The sequence below is a fragment of the Metopolophium dirhodum genome, chromosome 1, assembly GCF_019925205.1.
Source record: "Metopolophium dirhodum isolate CAU chromosome 1, ASM1992520v1, whole genome shotgun sequence".
Taxonomy (NCBI): Eukaryota; Metazoa; Arthropoda; class Insecta; order Hemiptera; family Aphididae; genus Metopolophium; species Metopolophium dirhodum.
In genome coordinates this window covers 113518828-113543819 of record NC_083560.1, presented here as the reverse complement: position 1 = coordinate 113543819, position 24992 = coordinate 113518828, and the positions used below count along the sequence as shown (strand labels likewise).

The 24992-nt window shown below is 35.6% G+C and overlaps 1 protein-coding gene across 1 annotated transcript; it reads left to right on the top strand.

The window, feature by feature from the left end:
- The first annotated feature begins 22035 nt into the window (after positions 1 to 22035).
- LOC132951583 (transcription factor Adf-1-like) lies at positions 22036 to 24683 on the top strand. Its single transcript, XM_061023363.1, has 2 exons — positions 22036 to 22261; positions 23956 to 24683. The coding sequence occupies exons 1-2, from the start codon at positions 22129 to 22131 to the stop codon at positions 24681 to 24683; spliced, it is 861 nt and encodes a 286-aa protein (XP_060879346.1). The 5' UTR covers positions 22036 to 22128.
- The last annotated feature ends 309 nt before the right edge of the window (positions 24684 to 24992 follow it).

The following is a 24992-nucleotide window of genomic DNA, read 5'->3' as shown; positions in this document are numbered from 1 at the left end:
ACACAACTACCTTGTTGTATCTCTTTTAAGAGATCTAAAGTGTTCAATGAAGGATCTATATATGTTTGTGTCATTGGAAGATGTTCTATATGTGGGTCCAGCTTTAAAGGGATTATTGGAGAGAAACCTGTTGGAAACTCAAGGTATATTTTTATTTCATAATTAGAAAACTAAATTTACATTTACACTATATTTAAGACTTTGGAATATGAGAATCATTATTAGGTAAGCAAACAAAATAAAAACATAACTATAATGCTCCAAACATAAAACTTTTATAATAATACCAAATTAGTACCTTTATTATATTATTATGTACTGTTATACCTAGTGTTGTCAGTTGACTTTTAAAATTGCAATTTATGATTGTACCTACACTATATTTGAAAATTTAGGTTCTAATGTACGATAAATGTAGGTAATATAATTTACAATGTACTGATACTCAACCAATAACATAATAGTTCATCGAAATATTATTTCATACTCCTATTCCCTATTAGTAACTTTATAATAATAATAACTACAAAATAGTATATATTATTACTATAAAGGAACAATATTGATTTATTTTCCAATTTTCCATTAATACAAAGTTAATAATTTTTTCTGATTAACTATTATAATATTAAATTTAAATCATATTTTATTAATATTTAAATTTATTGAACTTAGTATTGCAGTTTAGTATCTTAATAGTCTGTGTCTACTACATCAATCTTGCCTATAAAATCTATATTAAACTAAATTAAAATATTAATTACCTACCTATTTATACATTTATAGAGTTCTTATGCAATGCACATACATTGGGAATTTCACCGATGAACATAGACAAGTTAAGAAGCGTCGAATGGTTGGATCAGATATTGACAAAGCATTAGAATCGGTAGTAAATAATGGTATATCGTGTGAAAGTTATAGAGAAATGGAAGCTCGCCGTCTAATGAAAATAGGTTAGTTGAAGTAAACTTTTATTTTTATCATTAACTTTAGGTACTAGTTATAATGCATAAATTTATACCTTAGGTTAAAAATTGACTATTATATTGATTATTAGTATCAGAAAAAAACTAATTGTTCTTAACAGTTATTTAGGTATGGCTATTGTATATTTTATAATTTGAATTTTATATTACTCCATATTGTTATAATATTATATGATAGTAAAACAAAAACGGGTAACATTATACATTTTGTAATTTGTATGCAATTCATAAGTATTTATTTTAAATTCTTATAATAAATTGTGAATCATTTTTTAAATTTAAGTTAAATAACTTATTTTATTGTGGTTCATAGAAAGTAGGTAAGTAAACAAAATGTAATTTTGTTGTTATTAGATATTTTATAGAATAAGATTTTCAAATTTCTTTTTTAATATTTTCATTAGTTAAGTTGTGATGTATACATAAAATTAGGTACTTACTTTAAATTATAATTTACTATTACTAATATTGGAAGAGGGCGGTATTTTTAATAATTTTAAATTTATACTTTAATACTTCTAATACATTTTATACTTAACGCTCTTAATAAATACAAAATACTGAATGATAAAATTTATTTTACATATTTCTTGCCTTGCAATATACTTACTGTTAAATATTTTTGTACAACTTTTGTATTTCAATTTAATTTAATTTAATTCATTTTGGATATAAGAAGCATGAAAGAAATATATCAGTATGATATAGTGTCTATTATGGTTAACTTATAACGATAATAAGTCAGTAATATACAAAATCAGTATACTAAAATATTAAACCCATTTGGAACCTAATTATTTTAGTATTCTAAATTGGTGGGTCCATTTAAAACTGTTGTATTAGGTTGATAATTGTATATAATACTATAATAGAGCTGCTGCTGATTATCATATATTTATTTTGTAGGAGCCCCAAATCCAGGTATAATCCCAACAGGAAATGCGTTGAGGATATTAAAATCACGTAAACAGGCACAAAACAAAAGGCATACTGACAAACTTACAGCTCTAGCTATTATGAGAACCGAAGAAGACTTCAAAAATATATTGCAGGATATGGGGAGTTATCCATTTTTTATTCACTACCACTGCTCTGAACAAATTCATATATATAGGAGTTATTGCCGAAGTGTACAATATCCACGCTTAATAATTGATGCAACTGGATCAGTTGTAAAAAATTTTTCAAAATTTGGCTTTCAAAAAACCCGTTTTCTTTTTCTATATGAAGGTGTGGTTTATGATAATATTAAAAAACACAGCTTCACAGTAACTAACATGATCAGTGAAAGGCATAATAATATATCAATATTTAATTGGTTAGCTAAGTGGATTAATTGTGATATACCAACTCCAAGAGAAACTGTCTGTGATCAATCGCTTGCCCTTCTTTCAGCAATAGTACAATGTTTTACACAATATTCGTCATTGAAAGATTATTTGAGAATTTGTGCTGATATTGTGTTTGAGAAGTTACCATCTAATTCACATTGGTTGCCAAATTGTTTTGTGCGAACAGATGTGGCTCATTTTATCAAATTAGTCAGTAAGTGGACACCATTGAAAACAGCACCAAGAAGAGTGAGAGAAATTATTATTCGTGTCATTGGAATTATTTTAAAAAGCCAATCTCTGGTCTTTATTGAATCAATTATTATGTCATTGTTTATAGTAATTACCAATGAAACAGATGGTACTGATTTAATATCATTTGAAGACACACCATGCGAACAGCATAAAAAAATCTTAATTCAAGCTGTAAGTACTGAATTACATTTAGAAGAAATATTAACATTAAAAGAGACAGGCGATGATCAAAATATAAACATGGATCTTGAGTATGAATGCCAGAGCGAAGAAGTAGAAAACATTGATAATCCCTTTCAATCATGGTCTGAAGGTTTATTTGAAAAAAGTAAAACATTTATCCGCGAAGGAAATGGTATAAATGCAATGTTTTTACCTGCATTAGTTCCTTTTATATTAAAGTGTACAAAACTTTTGCCACTGTGGTCCGGATTAATGGTTCCTTTTTTCGGTTATGGTGAATTAACTACCAGTTCAGCTGCTGTCGAGTCCAGTTTCAAAAAGCTAAAACATGTTATATTTAAACATACTTCTCTACCAGTGGACATTGAAGAGTTTTTAGAAAATCATATTATGTCACTGCAGGGCGCATCACTTATTCGGTCTTTAGTTAATACCCAAACTATTGAACCATTACCAATTTTAGTTGAAAATGTAACCATTTCAACTCAAATTGTGGAAAATGTGGATAATATGTTAGCCTATATTAGTAATGATTGTCCACTATGTAATAAAGGTAATTTACCAATGCAAAATGGAGCTCATAAATGTATTATATGTGGTATACCTGTGCATGCTCTTTCTTCTTGCTCCACTCATGAACTTGGACAAGAAGAAAGAAGAATATGCAGAAATTGTTCCCAGACTCAAAACAAAACTTGTTTAGGCGAAGAAGACATTGCTTGTGAAAATTGGAATAGAAAAAGCAAAAAGCAAGCCAATAAATCATATTTGACGCCAAATTCACTTTTACGCCATTTAGGAATAAATAATCCAAGAAATATAAGATTATTACCTATACTAAAAAATGGATCACGGGCAGAAGAATTGAAAAGTTGTACAATTGCTGAGGTTGGAAAAGTAATTCTTAGTAACACGTGTGCTTTTGACACATTAGCTTCAATATTTATGGCAGCATATTGTGACAGTGATAATTATCAACAACAGATTGATGCTATAAAAGAAAATGATGAATACTTCCAATTTATATCCATCATAGTCACAAAAGGTATAACTGCATCAACATATTCAGACAGAGCAAAATTTATTATAAATATGCTTAATCCAGATTTAAAACAACTAGAGTATAATACAACTCTTGCTATTTGTGATGCAACAGCAGGAACAATTCTAAAAGCTGTTTTGAAACAAAACCCGACAATAAATGAAATTAGTTTATGTTCAAACTCTGAATGTAAAAGATCTCTAAGTCAAACTGTCACTTATATTACATATCAAACGACCGATGGTAGTATAAACGACCTTCAGCAGTTCTTAGATAATCGTTTATGTGAAGAAAGTTCAGTATGTGGTCAGTGGCGTGTCTAGGAATTTAAAACGGTGGGTCAGAGACATTTTGTAGAGGCCATCCTTTTTTAGAGGTCACGCAACTTTTTTAAAAGTAAGTTATATTTATTTAAACAAAAATGTCCTCATACCTCTTTAACTCGAATCATGACTTAGTGCTTTAAATAAAAAATATGTTATACCTACTCAAACGTGTTTTTTTGTGAAAAACAATATAAATAAATGATACAAAAGGTTATCAATTTTAAAATGTAAATAATTCTACGTCTTCTATAATTCTAACTACCTTAAAATGGTAATTATTTAAAGACCTTCATAATAAATTATGAAATTTTTAAAACCATTAATAATATATTAAAGCATTAACTACTGATAACACTTTTTTTTTAAAGAAATAACAGTTGAACAAATAAATCGGTACCTTTATTTTCTTCTATAGAATACGTTTTTTACAAATTTTAATTCAGAGCATCTAAAAAGTTTTTCTTCTTTTCTTCATTTTGGCAAATGTTTCAATAACATTGTTGTAATCCATATCTTCAGCAACATTTCTTTCTATGCTTAAAACCGCCAAGTTAGACAACCTATCCTCAGCAATTGTAGAACGGAGGTATGTTCTTATAAGCTTCAACCTACTAAATGACCTTTCTGCAGTTGCACTACTTATAGGCAGAGTATAATATATTTTATACAATGTTGATAAATTTGGATATGAAGAAATCATATCATTTTCTATCATGAATTTTAACATATTGTTGTCAAATACTTTTTATTTTTTATTTCTGCAATTAATTGGTTATAAATAGAACGAAACGACTTGTACTCCAAAATAAGATTTTCTTGTTCAACATCTACTTGATAAAATGTAGAAAGTTCTATAAGGGGTTCAACTAAAATTTCATTACTGGGTCTACCTTCAAAAGATTTTTTTGGATCAAGGATTTCAAATTTTCTTACAATACTAGAAAAATCTTCAAAGCGATATTTTAAAACATTGGTAAATGCATCTAAAATGACAAAATAAGTATTGATCCTAAATCGTTCATCAACTGAACTTATTGACTGAACTTCTGTACTTTCACCAAAATTGGTTTTTATTTTTTTACATCTAGGTTCATCAAACTGCTTTCTACCGTCAAATCCATTGTACCACAGTCCACAATATTACTTAAAATAATATTATAATTTATATTTATACTATTATTATGCACTACATAATATTATTTACGAGTCGTAAAGCATAATATTATGACATTAATCCAGGAAGAATTAGATTACCTACTAGGTTTGGGATTTTTAATTTTGAGAGGCCAGTCGATTACTAATTCAAATGAGCGGAGGGTCAATTGACCTCCCAAACCTCCTACTAAACACGCCACTGTATGTGGTTATGGTGAATGTATTGGAATAAAAAGTATAGATCCAATAATTTCAAATATGCATATTATAATAGAAATTTTATATTGGAATAGTGAGTTAACGGTTTTATTAATTACCTAAAAATATATAAAAATAAAAGAACTTAACCGTTTTTCTTGTTTGTTTGTAGGTGATGAAACCACTTACAGCACAGAAGTAGGACGCTTTGTTGAAACAAAATTGTCTGATTTACCTCCTGTGTTAATATATAATGAATCAACATATGAGCTGAGAGGTGTAGTAAACTATATACGTGGATTAAGCAGGTTGAGGACATCAGTTGGGCATTATACTGCTTATTGTAAACGCAGTGAAAGAAGTTGGGAACTAATGGATGATCAAAAGAAAAAAACCATATCAGTAAAAGCCTCAACTAAAGTCATATGTGAATATTTAATATATACAATTTAATATTAAAAGCAATATAGTTTAGGTAACAATAACTAATAAAATATGTGTTTTAATTCAAATTGATTATATAAGTTATTCAATATTTAACCATGTAGATATCAGAATAAGAAAAGGCATACCTGCATTACCTATAATTGGAGTTTTCATAAAAAAACACCTATGTGTATTATTTCTATTATGTACTTTATTATTTTGAATATAAAGGCATATTTTTAATTTAATTGAATAAATTAATATGAAAGCATATTTTTACATATTTAATTATGATTTTCGAAGAAAATTGGAAGAATATTTTCAACTTTTTAAAATATTTGCATCTTATTTTAGCTATTTTAAGATAATATTATTCAGGCCTCTACTGAGTTTTATGTTGTAATTTATCACAACCATATAATATAGTTAGGACAATACAATATAAATATTGACCAAATAAAGAGTACGTAAGTGTATGATTTAAGTCTAAAGTATCAAAGTTATACATTATTAATATAATCAGTAAATACAAAATCCTAACCGTACTAATATCAGATGAATAAAAAAAACCAAATTTAACCATTTTTAAATTAGCCTGTCTTCTTTCCAGAGGTGTAATCTACATACAAACATTTATTTATTTTTATATATATTGACAAAAAACAATAATACAAATCATCAAACATGCCCTAACCTAACCAATAACAATCAATATAAATTATAATACACTGTTGCGCCACTGTTGTATTTTTTACATCCAGTTTTTCGGTGGATTTTCTTAAAATTTTCTTTTGTATCAACATTCTCCTGGCATTTACAAACATCTTAAAAAAAATTTGAGCCAAATCCGTCCGGCCGTTCTCGAGTTTTAGCGAGTAAAGGAACAGCAATTCATTTATATATATATAGATAGAAATTATGTTTAAATGTTTTTGATGGGGTTGTTATGGATATTTTATATAAAATTAGAGGACTCGATTTTCGATACTTCATTCTCAAAATCGATAAAATCGTTAAAATTAACGAATGCATACAAATTCCGTACTAAATATTCACGAAAGAAAATTTTGAAAAAACCTACTTTTAGTATTTGGAGGGCTGGGGAAACACTCAGTGTGGAAAAACCGTTTTTCGGTTGGAAGGGATTTTCCGGAAAATTCTTGAATGGTCGTACGAATGCATACAAATTCCGTACTAAATATTTGCGAAAGAAAATTTTGGAAAAACCTATTTTTAGTATTTGGGAGGGCTGGAGAAACGCCCTTTGTGGAAAACCGTTTTTCGGTTGGAAGGGATTTTCCGGAAAATTCTTGAATGGTTATGGTCGTACGAATGGTTATGGTCGTACGAATGCATACAAATTCCGTACTAAATATTCGTGAAAGAAAATTTTGGAAAAACCTATTTTTAGTATTCGGGAGGGCTGGGGAAACGCCCTTTGTGGAAAAACCGTTTTTCGGTTGGAAGGGATTTTCCGGAAAATTGTTGAATGGTCGTACGAATGCATACAAATTTCGTACTAAATATTTGCGAAATAAAATTTTGGAAAAACCTTTTTTTAGTTTTGGGAGGGCTGGAGAAACGTTTCTACAGCCCCCCCACACTTTTTTGTTTTTTCCTTATAAAATAAATCCGTACAAATTCTGATTTTCATCGTACAAATTCATACATATTCCATACTAATTATAAATGAAAAAATATTTCAAAAAATCTTTTTGGGGGGGGGGGGGGGCTGGGGAAACGTTCGTGTTGCAGGCGTTGTTTCAGTTCGTAGCAGTAATCGTCGTAGTTGTACCGTACTTCTTCTGTGCGCGAATGAGAATTCGGAATTTCGGCCGGCTTGCCGTAAAGAAGTTCGTATGGTTGACGTTCCGTTGTCGAATGTGGCGTAGTGTTGTAGACGAAAATTTCAAAAGGAATGTACTCGTCCCAGTCCTGAAGGTTCTTGTCCACATAGTGACGTAAATATTCTGCCAGCGTCCTATGGCTGCGTTCCAGTGCCCCATCCGCTTGTGAGTGATACGCGGAGGTGTGAAACTTTTCTATCTTTAGTAGCTTACAACATGACGTGAACACTTTGCTCAAAAAGTCAAAGCCTTGGTCGGTTACAATGGATTTCGGCACTCCATGGAAACATACGAATTTTTCGACAAACTCTTTAGCTATTGTATTGGCGTCGTGCCTAGGTATCGGTATGGCAAAAGAATATTTTGGTTAGGTCGTCTTGTATAGTGAGGATGTAGTAGTTGTTTTTATAGGATGTGGTGATTGGTCCGACTATGTCCATGAATATTTTCTCAAATGGAGCTCTGGCTGTAGTCGTGATGACCATAGGTTGTTTCATGGTGTGAATACTGGCTTTGTTGACCTGGCAAGATTGGCATTTCTTGATAAAGTCTATTACGTCTGCCTTGAGTCCCTTCCAGGAATGTTGCATCTTGATCCTCCTTATTGTCCTGGAGATCCCTTGGTGGCCTCCTAGCACTCCATTATGGAATTCTTCGAGGATTTTAACTTTCTCTTCGGGGCTATAACTCTGGTGGCTGTAAATCACAATTTTTATTCGTGATCCTTTAAATACATATTTTATCATGGCCTTGACCTTGTCCCAATTGAGTTGGTCCAGTCCACATCCAATACGTGGCATAGCGATGTGTGAGATCAGTTCTTGTTCTGCCTTGCTTCTCAGGTTTTGGAGAGTTTTGTACATATTTTCGTACGTTGGCTTTTGGAAACTTTTCTCCTTTGTTATTAGATATAACAGTTTTTGGCCTTCGTGTTCCAATTGTGCTATTTCTGTTACTCCCTTTTGTTGTCCCTTGAGTACGTCGGTATGTCCAAAACGTCGATTGAACTCCAGGGCTATTCCGCGGGACTGGTCTAAATCTTCGGATACACAATGTGCTAGTGCATAGTCTTGGGTCGCTTCGAATAGATCCCCTTCTACCTCGATTTATTATTATTTCGTATGGCTTCAATGAGCAACATCAACAACACTTAAAATATTAAAATATATAAAAAGATATAACATCTACATAATAAAAATAAAAAGATGGTCAACAGTGATAAAACTCAACACATAGAAATAAAAATAAACACATAAAACATAAAATAGTTAGGAGGTTCCCCATTTGGTAAATGTGAGGGCCATGCTATATCTTCACATCCAGGTTCTTCATCCATTCCACCGCTTCTTCCTTCGTCTGGTGGATATCTTCTATGGTGCTTTTAAATGCGCGGATTGGACATTCAGTGATGATGTGATTGATCGTCTGGGATTTATATCCACAATCACACGTTTCATTGTCACGCAGTCCCCATTTATACATCATGTGACCACTCCTACCATGACCAATTCTAATACGGTTTAGTGTTACCCAAGTACTTCTTTCGAGGTCAAATCCCGGTTGTTTGATAGTTGGGTTAGTCACCAGTTTTTGGTTATCTGGATTTTCTATTGTCCAATCGTTTTCCCATTTAGAACTTATATTGAATTTATCTTTGGTGAGATCCCTTGCTGTTTTCCATGGTGGTTTACGCGACTTGAGTCGTTGAACACCTTCTAATGCATTCAGGTCCGTGTGTATGGGAAGGAGGGGGTTATTAGCGTACTTTTTCCATTCTTGCAATAGTGCATGTTCTCTTCTTAACTTAGGCGGAGCTATGTTACTAAGCACTGGTAACCATTTTAGTGGTGTAGACTTTGTCAACCCACCAATTGTGCGCATTGCCGCATTAAGGTGTTTGTCTACGTTCTTTGTGTGGACGCTGTTAAGCCAGACAGGGGCACAATACTCAGCTGTAGAATACACTAATGATAGCGTGCTTATACGTAACGTATTCGCATCAGCTCCCCATGTTGAGCTAGATAGCTTTGAAATGATACTCTGACGGGTCTTGACTTTTACTGATAGTCTGGTTAGGTGTTCTCTATAAGTGAGTGTTCTATCTAGAACCACTCCTAGGTATTTTGGGTGTTTAGTATTTCGTACTTCCTGACCGCCAAAGTTTATATTTATTTCTTGACTAGCTTTTTTGTTATTCAAATGAAACACTGTTACTTCCGTTTTTGTTGGGTTGGGCTTTAGTCTCCACCGTTTAAAATATGAGTCTAACTTACTAAGGTCGTTGGTTAGGGGCTCTTCTAGTCCCTCAAAGCTGGTACTCTGACTAGCCAGGGCTACATCATCCGCATAGATGAACTTTTTGGAAGATGTTGAGGGCAGATCTTTTGTATATAGGTTAAATAATAGTGGTGCTAGGACCGATCCTTGTGGTAAGCCGTTATTTAGCACTCTCGTCTTACTTTTTTCCTCTCCTATGTAGACGGTTAGTTGTCTATTACTGAGCATGTTGTTAAGTAGCTTGAGTAATGTTTTACAGGGGATTACATCGAGGAATTTAGATAATAAGCCTTTTCACCAAACTGTGTCGTAAGCAGAGGACAGATCGACAAAAGCTACAGCCGTTTTTAGTTTATTATCGTAGCCATTTTCGATGTGAGTGGTTAGCGCCATGACTTGGTCACAACAGTTTCGTTGTGGACGAAACCCTGCCTGCTCTTGCGGCAAGACCTCATCTAAGATTTTTGATATTCGGTTATAGATTAGTCTCTCGAGTAGCTTGTAACTTGCACTTAGTAGCGATATGGGTCCGTAACTTTTTACGTCGTTATTTGGCTTCTCTGGTTTTAGAGCCGCTAATACCTTGGTTGTTTTAAATAATTTTGGTAATTTACCCGAGCATAATATGTCGGAGAAAAAGTCGGCTAACCATTTTCTTGTATTGGGACCACAGTTTTTAAGGAATTCTGGGTGAATACCATCTAGTCCCGCCGCCTTACCAGTTTTTACACTTTTTAAAGCTATTTGTACTTCTTCAGAGACAAAATTCTCTGCCCATTTAGATCTGACCGTCGTGTCACGTTTTTTATTTTTTAGGTTCATAGTGACTTTTCTTGCTGTTTCTTTATCCATCGGAGCTCTGGTCATTTCGATTATTCTGTTGGCAAATTCATCGGGTTTTATTTTCGGTATCGATTTTGTTCTTGTCAGGTTCGGGTCAAGTCTGCGGAGCAGATTCCAGGCTTCTCTACTGGAGTGTTTGAAATCTAGCTTTTCCATCGTCTCAATGCATCTATCTTTACGTGATTTTGCAAGTGAAGTTAGGAGCATGTCTGCAAGCTCAGTTGTGCCATTTTTTTAGTATTCTGTATAAAGTTGATTACTTTCAGGATTCCAACATGGTATATAATCTCGTCTATAACCTCGGGGTATACAGCGCTTTGCCGCTCCTTTAACAATACCGACAAAACGGTCGTAATTATTACTTGTTGGTTTGACCCACCTGATATTTGCATCTATAGATTTCGCGAAAGTATGCCAGTCCGCTTTTCTAAAATTCCATCTCGGTTTCTGAATGGTTTTAACAATTGGGATTTGAATGCCGACATTTATGAGTATAGGCCTATGCTGGCTTCTTGGAAAGTTATTTAAAACGGTTCTGTAAGCTGGTATAGCCATTTGGTTTTTATTTTTTGAGACGATGCATAGGTCAGGGTTGTAGCCTCTATCCCACCGGCCTGAGTGAAATGTCTTCCTATCTTTTGCATTAAATACCAGTTGCATGTTTTCGCTATCCATCCAGTTGTATAATATTTCACCATTATTATCATTCATATCATATCCCCAGCTAGTATGGTGGCTGTTAAAGTCCCCAATATATATTGATTGATGTGGCATGACTGGTAGTGTAGGGGTTGGCCATTTTTCGTTAGGTGGCTTATATATGTTGAGGATGGTTATCTCAGCGACACGTATGGCTATAATGTATACGGTGTCTGTCGACGTAGAAAAAAGATGACTCCAGTTTTTTATATCGTTCCTAACGTAGGTAGCAGATCCATAGCTTCTGTGGTATAGAGCTGAAATTAGTGTGTATCCAGAAATTGTAGCTCTTCGTGTCATTTGTAGCTCATCTGGAACGTGAGTTTCTTGCAACAGGACCACATCTATTTTATGTTCTTTCAATAATCTTTCGAGATATCTGCTTTTATCACTGCTAATTCCTTCCACATTAAGTTGAAAGATACGAAGCTGATTGCCCAGATCTCGAGTCAAATAGTCCTCAGAAGGACTGTTTCCTGGGGTACAAAGGTAATTCGCTTCCACGCAGTGTACCCCGGGCAACGTCCTAGACGGCTAAAGAATTACCATCACCGGCTGCTGTACTGTTCTTAGAACCTCACAGCAACCATGAGCAACAACAACACTTCTACCTCGATAACTCGGTGGTTAATTACCGGAGAGTCGTTGCGTTCAAAGTTATCGTAGGCATTTTCCAGGTAATTAAAATATTTTATGTGTGGTATCCTACTCAAGGCATCCGCGTTGGTATTGAGAACTGCCGGTTTATAAATTATTTCGTAGTCATGTTCCTCTAGCTTGAGCCTCCAGCGTATGAGTCTCGCGCCTGGATCGGCCACTGAAAATAACCAGGTTAACGGTCGGTGGTCAGTGATGATGTAGAACTTGTGCCCGAATACGTAATGTCTGAATTGTTTTACGGCCCACACAATGGCCAGCAATTCCTTTTCTGTAGTGTTATAGTTTACCTCCGCTTTGTTAAGTGTTCTTGATATATATGATATTGGCAAGTCCGATCCCACTCGTCCTTGAGACAAAACGGCCCCGATAGCCGAATTTGACGCATCTGTGGTAATCAGAAATGGCTGAGAGAAATCCAGGTGTTGTAGTATTGGTTCCGTGGTAAGAGCTCCCTTAAGCGTCTCGAAAGAGTGTTGGCATAAGTCCGTCCACTCGAACCTCGATTCTTTCTTAAGAAGCGTGGTGAGTGGTTTAGATGTTTGACTGAAATCTTTGACAAACTTTCGATAGTAACCCGCGAGTCCCAGGAAGGATTTAACCTCCTTCGGGTTGCGTGGCACTAGAAAGTTAGTCAAACACGTTGTCTTTTTAGGGTCTGGTTTTATGCCCTCTTCAGATATAATGTGCCCTAGGTAATTTACTTCCCGTCGCATAAATTCGCACTTGCTCGGCTGCAACTTGAGATTATATTGCCTCAGACGGTCGAATACCTCCCTGAGTCGCTCTTCGTGTTCTTGGATCGATGATGCTATCACTATCACGTCATCCAGGTATACGAAGGCCCGGAAACCATTTATACCCATTAGTACTCTGTTGACCAGACGTTGGAACGTCGAAGGTGCCCCTTTTAGTCCAAAAGACATTCTTTGGAACTGAAAATGTCCTTGGTTGGTACTAAAAGCAGTCTTCTCTTGGTCCTTAGGGTGTAGCGGTACCTGGTGGTAGCCGCTAGCCATGTCTAGGCAGCTGAAATACTTTGCTCTACCTAGTTGATCTAATATTTCGTTGATGTTGGGCATTGGGAACGCGTCGCCGATAGTGAGGCTGTTGAGCTTTCTATAGTCCACGACCACACGGTATTTTTGTTCTCCCGAAGCGTTGACCTTTTTTGGCACGATCAAGAGAGGTACGTTCCAAGGACTGTCACTCGTGGTGATTACTCCGTCGTGTAAGAGCTCGTTTACTTGTTTATTTATTTCTGACTGCTTCGAGTAGGGAAGACGGTAAGGTCTTTGGTGAATCGGTTGTGCGCCTTGTGGTATTTTAATCTTATGTTGCACGGCATCCGTGCACGAGATGGTGTCACCTTCGAGATGAAAAATGTCCGCGTACTCGTTACAGAAGTTTTCTACAGACTTCCTTTCTTCCTTGTTGGCGTGGTCTAATCGTAGTGTTTTTTGTAACAAATTGATTCTGTTATGTCGGTTATCGGCCCTCTGTATGCTAAATATAGTCTTAGCTTGTGCTTCGTCGAGCAGCTGGTGTGATAGCTTGTCCAAGTGAGGTGGTTCCATTTGTATCGGCACCTCCCTCGAGTTAGCTATGCATATCAGTACCTGTCCGTTTTGTGCCGTATTCAACACATTTCCGCAAAATAGGTCCTCTGCGAGCTGTTGTGAATGAATTAGAACGTATCGGTTGTCTCCGACGACGTTCGTGGTACAGACTGGTATCACTACTTGGCTGCGCGGTGGTACAGTTATCTCGTTGGTGGAAATGTCCCACGTCAATGTTCCCTGATTGCAGTCGATTACAGCCTTTAGTTGATCTAGAAGTGGTCGTCCCATGATCCCGTCCTGCGGTATCGGGAAAGCCATTGGTATTACCTGGAATTCGGTAGGCTGTGTAGAATTTCCGATGTGGATGTCCAGCAGGACGGATCCCATCGTGGTGACCGGTGTTTTATGAATACCTTGGAGGCTATAGGTCCGGTCAGTATTCACCTTTACATTATCAGACAAAGTGTCCAGTTTAATTAGGTTTAGGTCAGCCCCCGTGTCTAATAGTAAGCTTGCTGACCCTTGGTGGCATTGGGGAATGTCCATTTTGGCGTGGTTGTCTACGAGTCCGATTGAAATGACGTAGACTCCTTTGCCACTGCCGTGAGCTTGAGGTTGCGCACCGTCTGTTCGCCCTTCACAGACGAGCGCCCGTCGTTTCCCGACGTGCCCGTTGATGTACTTTTCCCCTCTTGCCTTTTCTTTTTGCAACATTCTATTATGTCATGACCCGGAATCTTGCAGAAGTTGCAATAGGGTTTTTTTTCTTTCTCCCCCTCCCGTGGGGGATACCGTTTCGGACTTCGCTTGAGTATGAGTCGAATAGTTGGTTTTTCCCGTCTGTGTGCCTTTAATAAAACGACAATTTTCTGTCTGGTGCGTATTGGTTTTACATCGCATAAGCGTTCCCGCGTAGTTTGGTTTTTATGGCTTTTAACAAGACCGGTCTGCATCCGTCGGAGACACTTGTCATGGCGATTTCGAATAAATGTAAATTAATTATTGATGTTATAAAAAATAAAATATTGAATGTGCTGTAATTTTTCTATGAATCGTGATAATTTAACTATACATTTTTCTACACTTACCCCATAAATTAAAATATAAATGTCAGGTACTAGTTAGTTGACTATTTTTCACTTGCCCCGTCTAAGCTGGCAAGTGCATAATTGAAAAGAATTTTAAAAATTTTTTTTTTGGTTTTAAGTAATGAAAGTAGATCAGTTTTAAGAACAGATTTAGATTCTTGGTATTTTATACAATAGATATCATCTACTACTAAGTTCATAAATACTAAAATGTAAATGGATTAATCAGTTAAAGTTGAACTTGTATATTCGGTGTTCACTTACCCCACCTGACCTTACCTTATTTATTATTATCTTATATATATTTTTTTTAAAACCATCTATCATAATCTAGTAGGTATATCCCTTGGATCGTATAAAAGTATCATATAATTTTTTAGTCGTTTACATAATGTATCTATTGACGTCACTGAATCTGATGTGTTATAAACCCATTTCATTAGTAATATAAGCATTTCTTTGACATATATAACATGTATCCGTCGTAGGAACGAGGACGGCCGGCGTATATGGCATTCCGCTGCATGGGCACTTTTGAGCCACGGCGGGCCCGCCCGACCATGCTCGTCCCCAAGGCGAGTCAGTCGTTGTTAGTCCAACAGAGCCTCCACAAATCCGTGTATTTTCGTATTAACATAGTGTTCAAATAAAATATAGTGGTTAACTACCTCACTGCGTGTTTCATTTATTTAGTTGTTTAGACGTACATAACATTTTGGTGGCAGTGGTGGGATCACCTGTTGATTCCAGTAAACCTATATCTTTAAACCCAAAGTGTGTAATATTAAAAATTACGGAAAATCCAAAACAACCAGAATTCAAGAGCATCAAGAAAATTATAGGAACTATCAGAAAATCCATCGTGAGTAAATTTAATAAATTTAATTCAGAAGATCGAGAGTGGCATTTCCGTTGCAAGAAATTGTCGCCATTGTGAACGAGGTGCCGCCCGAAATATCGCAAATCAGCATATTCCAACACCAAGTGTATAGACTGGTGTGGAATAGCACGAACATCATCGAGCGTCCGCGCCACCGCGCCGTGTACATAGTGCCGTCCGAAACGGTTATAGCCGCTGCTGCACGTACGCACACACACACGACGCCTTTCATAATGGTATTCTCGGACGGCCGTTCTTAGCATCAAATCGGATCATCATCAACTATGAAACGAACAAGGTAACCATTCCTAACAAATCAGCCATAGTTCTTAAGCCACGTACAGAGAAATTGGTCAAAGTCAGAGCTGAAGATCGGTTAGAAGGTGAAGAAGTAGTAATTACAAACCAAGAATTAGCTGACTCAATCATTTGTAGCAACGTAGCCACTAGGATCCAGAACAAGGATGCCTTGGTACTACTCATCAATCCAACAGAATAAGCTGTTAGATTACAAGTTCCAAGTCTCGAAAATCTCGAATACGAACCGTATCACGAAGCGTTGGTGCACAAAATACAGCCCAAACAGCAATCAGAATCTCAGATTAACGAGAACCGAATCTCCCTGTTGAACGAAGCCCTTCGCACAACGCATTTAAATTCCGAAGAAAAGGTTTCATTAGAAGATGTCTGTCACGAATACTTAGACGTATTCTTCTTGGAAGGAGACAAGGTCACAGCAACTTCTGCCGTAGCCCACGAAATACGGACCCCAACGACGATGCCCCCAATTCATGTAAAACCATATTGGTTACCCCAACGGCATCGTCAAGAAATCACAGATCAAATGGAAGATCTTGAATGTGAAGGCATAATAGCACATAGTGAATCGTTATGGAACGCGCCCCTACTGGTCGTCCCAAAGAAGCCGGACATAAACGGGAAAATAAAATATCGAGTTCGTGTTGACTTTCGTCGCTTAAACAAAGTCACCGTAGGAGATGCATTTCCGCTTCCGAACATCGTAGACATATTGGACCAGCTAGGTAGGTCCAAATACTACACTACGCTGGAATTAGCACATGGATACCATCAGGTACCAATGAATCCATCAGACTGTGAGAAAACGGCTTTTTCCACAGACAAAGGTCATTTCGAGTTTTTAAGGATTCCATTTGGTTTGAAAGGAGCACCGGGGACATTCCAAAGACTAATGAATAAGGTTTTGACTGGTTTAAATGGACTCAGAGCCTCCGTCTATTTGGACGATATCATAATCTATGTAAAAGACCTCAAAGATCATTCTCAGAAACTCTCAGAAATCTTTAACAGACTTCGTCAGTATAATTTGATATTACAACCACTTAAGTGCGAATTTCTTAGGAAAGAGGTCACTTACCTAGGTCACAGAATAACTGATGAAGGGGTTAAACCAGATCCTCAAAAGGTTGAATGTGTTCAATCCTTTCCAGTTCCAAAGAATGTCAAGGAAGTGAAGTCGTTCCTTGGACTATCAGGCTATTACAGACGATTTATACACAACTATAGACAACTTTCTAAACCATAAACGACGTTACTCAAGAAGGACGTTCCTTATAGGTGGAGCGATTTATGTCAGACATCGTTTGAAAGATTGAAGAACCTCCTCACTCAAGCTCCGATTCTACGATACCCAGACTTCCAGAAGCCATTTAATCTAACGTGTTATGCAAGCAACTACGCCATAGGCTGTTAACTGTCTCAAGGACCTATTGGAAAGGATTTACCAATAGCTTTCGCATCACGGACACTAAACAAGGCTGAAATCAATTACAGTACTACGGAAAAAGAATTGACCAGTATTGTATGGGGAATAAAGGTATTTAGGCCGTACCTATTTTGACAACATTTTAACATAATAACGGACCATCGTGCATTAGTTTGGTTATTCAACATAACAGATCCGGGATCACGTTTAACTCGATGGCATTTGAAGTTGGAAGAGTACCAGTATACTATTCATTTCAAACTCGGAGTAAATAACACAAACGCAGATGCACTGAGCCGTATACATGTTATCTCTACAAGGGGGCATACCAGGTCATCAGAATTACCAGAAACTCAAGAACCATCAGATTTACCAGAAACTCAAGAATAATCAGATTTACCAGAACCTCAAGAACCTACAGATTCTCAAGAAAATCAAACACATCTAGAAGAAACAGAGTTTCCAGAGACTTACCCAGAATTTCTGAAAGCCGACACAGCACAGCTAGGCCCAACGCTGAACGTCGTTGAGCTGATAGTAGACATATTGGACACGGAGTTAGGAACTTCTTTAGCTCATTGCGTGTCAGTTGACATAAAAATAAAGAAGGGAATAGCTTTGGAATTCAGTCGCAAATATGGACGACTCGACGAACTCTGACTCCAAAACCATTCAGTCACGGAGATCGCTTCCATACGGGAAGGAAACCGGTACATCTTCTATTTGTTGACCAAAAAACTTCAACGGCAAAGACCATCATATGAAAACCTGTTTAAAAGTCTTCAGAATCTCAAGGTACGCTGCAAAAAACTTCAAGTTACCAAACTAGCTAGTCCTCGTTTATGCTGCGGCTTAGATAGACTTAAGTGGGAAACAGTACGAAAAATTATGAGATTCATCTTCCGTGATTCTTCTGTGTATATTCAAGTATACATCAAGGACGAGTTAACCGAAGACAACAAAGAGCAGATTATCAAAGAGTTTCATGAGAATCCTTTTGGAGGACATCAAGGAAACACCCGTACTTACAACAGAATATCGCAACAGCACCAATGGGAAGGCATGAGAGCTCAGATCAGGCAGTACATCCAAAAATGTCCGACTGCTAAGTAAATAAGACACCCAAGGAACCAATGGTTATAACGACCACAGCGTCGAAACCTTTTGAAAAGGTATTCATGGATATAGTTGGACCACTACCTCAATCTTACAGTGGAAATTCATATATCTTGTCACCTTGTTAGATGATTTCTCTAAGTTTGCATGGGTTTCACCTATGAAGGACCAAGAAGCCAACACTATATCACAGCATTTTGTAACGCAATTCGTATGCCTGCATGGGCAACCACAATCACTAGTAACAGACTGCGGAAAGGAATTCCTCAGCAAAATTTTCAAATAAATTTGCAAACTTCTCTAAATCTCACAGATATCTACTACACCATATCGCCCACAGAGCAACGGAAGCTTAGAACGTAGTCGTCGAACTCTAGGTGAATATCTAAGAAACTACTCTAATAAAAATCCGAAGAATTGGGACACTTACATCCCCTATGCAATGTATTGCCACAACTCATCAGTACATTCATCAACGGGATACCAGCCTCACGAGGTGGTTTATGGATATCGTCGTTCCAAATTCTCTAACACGCACCCCAGAACCTCAGTATAATTACCAAGATTATCAATTTGAAATGAAAAGACAGATGCAGGAAACTCATCAAATGGTAACCAAACAACAAATCGAATCGAAACTAAAATCCAAAGACCGCTATGACCATTAAGGTGTTTATATACTTTTAATTTTTATTAAGTTAATTGAATGTTATGTTTTATGTTTATTGCATTTACATTTATTATTTTCGCATATCAATATAGAATAAATAATTGTCAAAATATATAATAATTCTTAACATGTTGTACACCGTTATATCATATAGTTTCCATCGTGTACTATAAAAACCAATTCGATTTTGCATTTAAGTCTATTTGAGATAAGCTTTCTTATACTTGATTTTATTCCCTAAAAACCTAGAAAAGTAGAAATTTAAATTAAAATTAATAATTTGGGAAATATATCTCAAGTAGACTTAAGAGTACCCTACACAAACATTTGTTGTCTCCGTCTTATAAGTGCGTAACATACCAAATTTTTAATTTTGAAATTAACGGAGCTAAATATGATTATCTAAGCATACATTTTGGTATGGAACGCAATTGTATGACCGAGACAACACATGTCTGTATAGTGTTCTCGTAAGATAAATTCATTTTTATTTCGGAATTCTTATCACATAACTAGTTAAATTGGTTGAACGTTTGAGATGGATCGCGATTTGAGATTGACGAGATTGACGATTGACATACGATTTCATACGTCTACGGGTAAAAAATCGCTGGTTCCAAATTGCAATCCCATAACAATTATCATAATAATTGATATATATATATTGTAACGTCACGGAATTTTCAGCCTCATAAATTATGATAACCATCCCTGAACATACCTATTGCTAACGTTGTTGACAAGTCAACGCACCGTTATTCTTATAACCATTAGTAATAAAAGTAGATATCGCGCGCTAATGCACAAACGACCGCAGTGTTATGCAATAAATGCTCCCCGATCCCCCCGTCATCATGCAGTGTCCGTCGCCGACGTGTCGCGGTTGCCCGTCACCCGTCGCCTCCGGCGCTTTCGTCGCGTCCGCCGGTACGGCCCGCAGACAATACTGTACTCCCACGATAATATGTACAATCCCGCAAAACGACGACACTGATCCACCCTACTACCACGACAAAAGCTACGACACCAGCAACGGCCGGACGATCAGCTCACCATCTCATCGCTGGCTATTAAAATTCTTTTCTGTCTGTCGACTGGTCACCACTTAAGGCACTTATCGTCTGCCGACACAGTTTATCGTCTGCCGACACAGTTTTTCGTCTGCCGACACAGTTTTTCGTCTGCCGACACAGTTTTCGTCCGCCGATACAGTTTTCGTCTGCCGACACAGTCCGTCTGCCGATTCCACCTGGCATCGACCCGGATCCGTCTTAAAAGAGTCAACCACGCTGTCCACAACAAAATGATGGGCTAAGACTAACCACGAGGGCCCGGGCGGCGGCCGGAGCGGACACGTCAACCACGTCAACCACGCAGTCAACCAGTCGTAATATGTCATATCTTTCCCCTTATTCCCCCCCCTTTACCAGCACGTGGGCCACACGTTATGCGAAATTCACGTTCGTATAACGTGTGTGCCGGAGGAGGCGTCGCAAGACAATTCCCTACAAAATGTATTCCCCCTGTTTCCCGACTAATGTAAACCCCGCACGCTTTCCCGGTAACCCTGTGAGGGCATACCATGAGTGATATGGCGTGTCGCCTCCCGTGGGCCGGGGAAGTATGCGCCAAACTTATATACTTATTGTATTTGCCATGTGCCATTATATACTTATTGTATTTGCCAAACTTATATACTTATTGTATTTGCCCTGTGCCCTTATATTATTATTTTATAACCGACATGTAAAATATACCCACATAATTACCCTAATACTATTATTATTTATTTTAATTAACTCATATTCTTTTTTCTCTCCCAACATAAATCCTCTACATTCATTTGTAGTTGCGTGTATCAAAGCCTGTGAGTTCCACCGACTTGACCCTCGGGTCTCACGCGGTGCGGCTCACAGGTCATGACGAAAGTGTTCCCCTTTCGTCATGGGTGGTTTTCGGAGCTCTAAAAAGCGACGAACTCTCACATATGGCGACCGTGACAGGACTTGTCCTAAAATTCCCCTTATAATTCATAAACTGTTTTTTTTCTCTCTCTCTTCTCTTTGCCCCGTAAAAATAACTAAAATTTAAATAATAAAATCTCTTCAAAAATGGCAAAATTCATTTATAAAAACTTAATAATTAACAAAATAAATATGGCAAACACATGGCAAATTTTCATCTATTTCCATCTCCAAATCTAAAAGTCCCCTATAATAATTAAACATCTTAAATCAATCCCTCACGTCCCTCTTAGCAACTTTCCCCCAAACCCACACATTTTTTCAATTAAAATTAATTTTTTTTTTTTCTCTATTACTCTTGTGCAAGAGAAAGGTAAAATTAAAATTCTCACTTTACCTGTGGTAAGAAAAAAAAAAATATATTGTAACAACTAAAGGTCCTTTCACACACATCCGATCCGTGTCCGTTCCGAGTCCGATCCGTCAGGGCATCCGTGTACTCGGAAATATAGACTTGATGTATTCTAGTGCATATGTTCACAAACGTCCGATCCGAGTCCGATCCGAGCTTTCCGAGTTCTATCCGATCAAAAAAAATTTGTCGCTGACCGATTTTCCGTCCGAGCTCGGACAAGTTTGGATACGGAACGGTGCCGAATCGAACCTGTAGGAACATGCATATCCATGAATATGCATGTATGAATATGCCTGAACAGGCATCCGAAGTCAATGTGCATGATTGTGTATGTTCGGCACCTATCATTGAGAAGTTTTTAATTTTTATTATTTTGTATACGTCAATTAGTACATTCAATTGTCAGTATATACTCGTTTTTTTAAGACACTATTCACTAAATTTTCTTTACAAATCTCAAGATGAACAACGAAAAATTAATTGAACTCGTAAGAACGCATACCGAACTATATGACTTGAGTCATTCAAAATATAGTGACAGTACATGTAAGGATAAAGTTTGGAAAAGTATTGCTGATGAACTAAATCAAACCAGTAAGTTTTAAAATATTAAATAAGTAATTTATTAAAGTAGAAGTAACATAATATAATAGATATAATTAATATATATAATATATAATAATAATATATAATATATAATATATATTTAAGTAGAAATTAGAAATAGAAGTAACATAATATAAATTATATTATTAATTATTATTATTTATAGTTACTAATTTAAGAAATTTATATAAATGTGTAGTAGTATTTATTACAATTTCAATTTGTATACTGAAATGAACCCTATTATAATCTTAACTAATACTTAACATTAATTGTTTTATTGAATAACAAATTTAAAAAAAATTTAAAAAAAAAATTAAACATTATTTTGCCATGGGATTGACCCTATGGACGAGTTAAAAAAATCCTTAAAAGTGTTTCTTATAAAAAATGCTTCCCGAGTTGCATTTCCTCCTCGAATAGGAATATTTGTTAATGTAGTTACACTTAATTGATCTGCATTGAATTGCTGATTATCACGTATATAGGTTAGTTTACCATCGTACTTTTTAATAAAATTATGCAGTATGCATGTAGATATTATTATGACATCAACATTTTTAGGATTGGCTTGAATTCGCCTATTATATATTCGAAATTTTTGTGATAATATTCCAAAAGCGTTCTCTACGACTCTCCTAGCACGACAAATTCGATAATTATATATTCTTTTTTCATTGCAATCAAGATTTTTGCCAGGATAGGGTCTTAACAAATAAGTTTTTAAGGGGAATGCTTCGTCCCCAATTATAACGAATGGTACTTCATTTGTTGTACCTGGCAATGCTGCTTTTTCTGGTATATCCAGTTTATTTTGCTCTAAAGCTTTTCCCAACATTGAGTGGTTTAAAATACCACCATCGCTATTTTTGCCATAGCTTCCTACATCTACAGCTATAAAATTGTAATGCGCGTCGACCAGTGCTAATAATACAACAGAAAATGTTTTTTTGTAACAAAAATACTGTGAGCCGCTGTTAGGAGGTGCTTGAATTGTTACATGCTTCCCATCGATTGCACCTAAGCAATTTGGAAAATTCCAGGAAGTCCAAAATTCTGAAGCTATTTCTTTCCATTTTTGTTCATTTGGTGCAGCCATGACTTCGGGCATTATGATTTCAATAATTGCATTACATACCTCTATAATAATTGTATATACCGTAGAAACTCCTAAACGATAACTAAATGAAATACTTCTCATCGAATCTCCGGTTGCTAAGTACCTATAATTTTAAAATAATTTAAAATAATATTTTTATTAGATAAAGAACTTGAAAATGTAATAAAGGTTCCTCATAAAAAAAACTGGGTAAGTCACTCTGCTGTATAGTAGTGGTCGAGTAAAATAACGATTAGGCCTCTAACGATTTTTGATATTTGATTTTATTCAAAAAGTATAAGTCATATAACTTGAAACTTCTACCAGATGTTTAAAGTGACATTTTCTTTGCATGATTTTTTTTTCAAAATATTATGTTATTTTTTATTTAATTAAATTTTAACACCTTCATATATATCACAGTGACCTACTCAAGGACGATCCTACTACATAGCAGAGTGAGTTCCTATTTTTTTTTTTAAGTACTTGGAATTTTTAACTTTTGACCACCCAAGCTAAAGATTAATTTGTTCTCAAAAACGACATTTTTTATTGATTTTGAATTATATTAATTGTTTAATAGCTATTGCATGCAAAAATCGATGGAACAATTTAAGAGATCAATATAGGAGAGCAATAAAACGAAACAAAACCACATCGGGACAAGCTGCACCAAAAAAAATTAAGAAATATAAATATGAAGATAACTTGCAGTTTTTACAAGAGTTTTTACAAGAACGAGACACTATTACAAATTTATCATGTAATCTTAGTGACAGCTCTGAAGAAGATGGAAACACAGAAGAAATACATGATGCCCAAAACGATACTTCTATGAACAATGACAATTTAAAAACAAATCAAAGTGTTAATGATAACATTTGGAAAAAACAAAATACAATAAAAAAGAAACAAAGCTTGACTACTGGAAGTTGCCAACAACCAGAAACAGCTTCTACAAGTCTTATGAAATACTTATTGGAAAAAAAAGAAACAAGTAAAGAAAGTGATATTGATCCTGTAGATGCGTTTCTCAAAGGTATTGGTGCTACATTGAAGACATTTGATCCTTATTCTTTAAATTTGGCAAAATCTAGAATATTTAATACCGTTCAAGACATTGAAATGTCCAACATTTTAAACAAACAACAATCATGTGCTCCTAATAATCAACCTTCTCCATCAGTGTCATCTAACTCATTGTACAGCAACTATTCTCAGTCACAATCTCCACAAATTATACAACCAGACAATACAATATTTACACCAAGTGCGTTTACGACCTTTGGAAATGAAAATCAACACCAATAATTTCGTAATATTTAACATTAAAAAAAAATTAATAATTTCAATTAATAGTTTTTTATATTTTTCTTTTTTATTTGTAAGATTTATTTTGTTATCTAACAGATTTTATTTTATTTTAATATTTAAATAATTAAGAAGGTACTTAATATCAGTTAATAACACGTTTTTTTAATAACAAAATGTAATTCACGCTGTCTAATTTTAACATAAATATGATTCAAAATTGAGTATTACTAATTTATAAACATTTATACTTTTCTTTTTTTTTGTATTGAGACATACGGAAATATTCATAAAACTTTTGTTCATCAT

Excerpts from the sequence above, each read along its gene's own strand:
- LOC132951583 (XM_061023363.1), top strand. The coding sequence starts at position 22,129 with ATGAACAACGAAAAATTAATTGAACTCGTAAGAACGCATACCGAACTA. Across the intron at positions 22,262-23,955 it reads TGATGAACTAAATCAAACCA|CTATTGCATGCAAAAATCGA; the intron begins GTAAGTTTTAAA and ends ATTGTTTAATAG.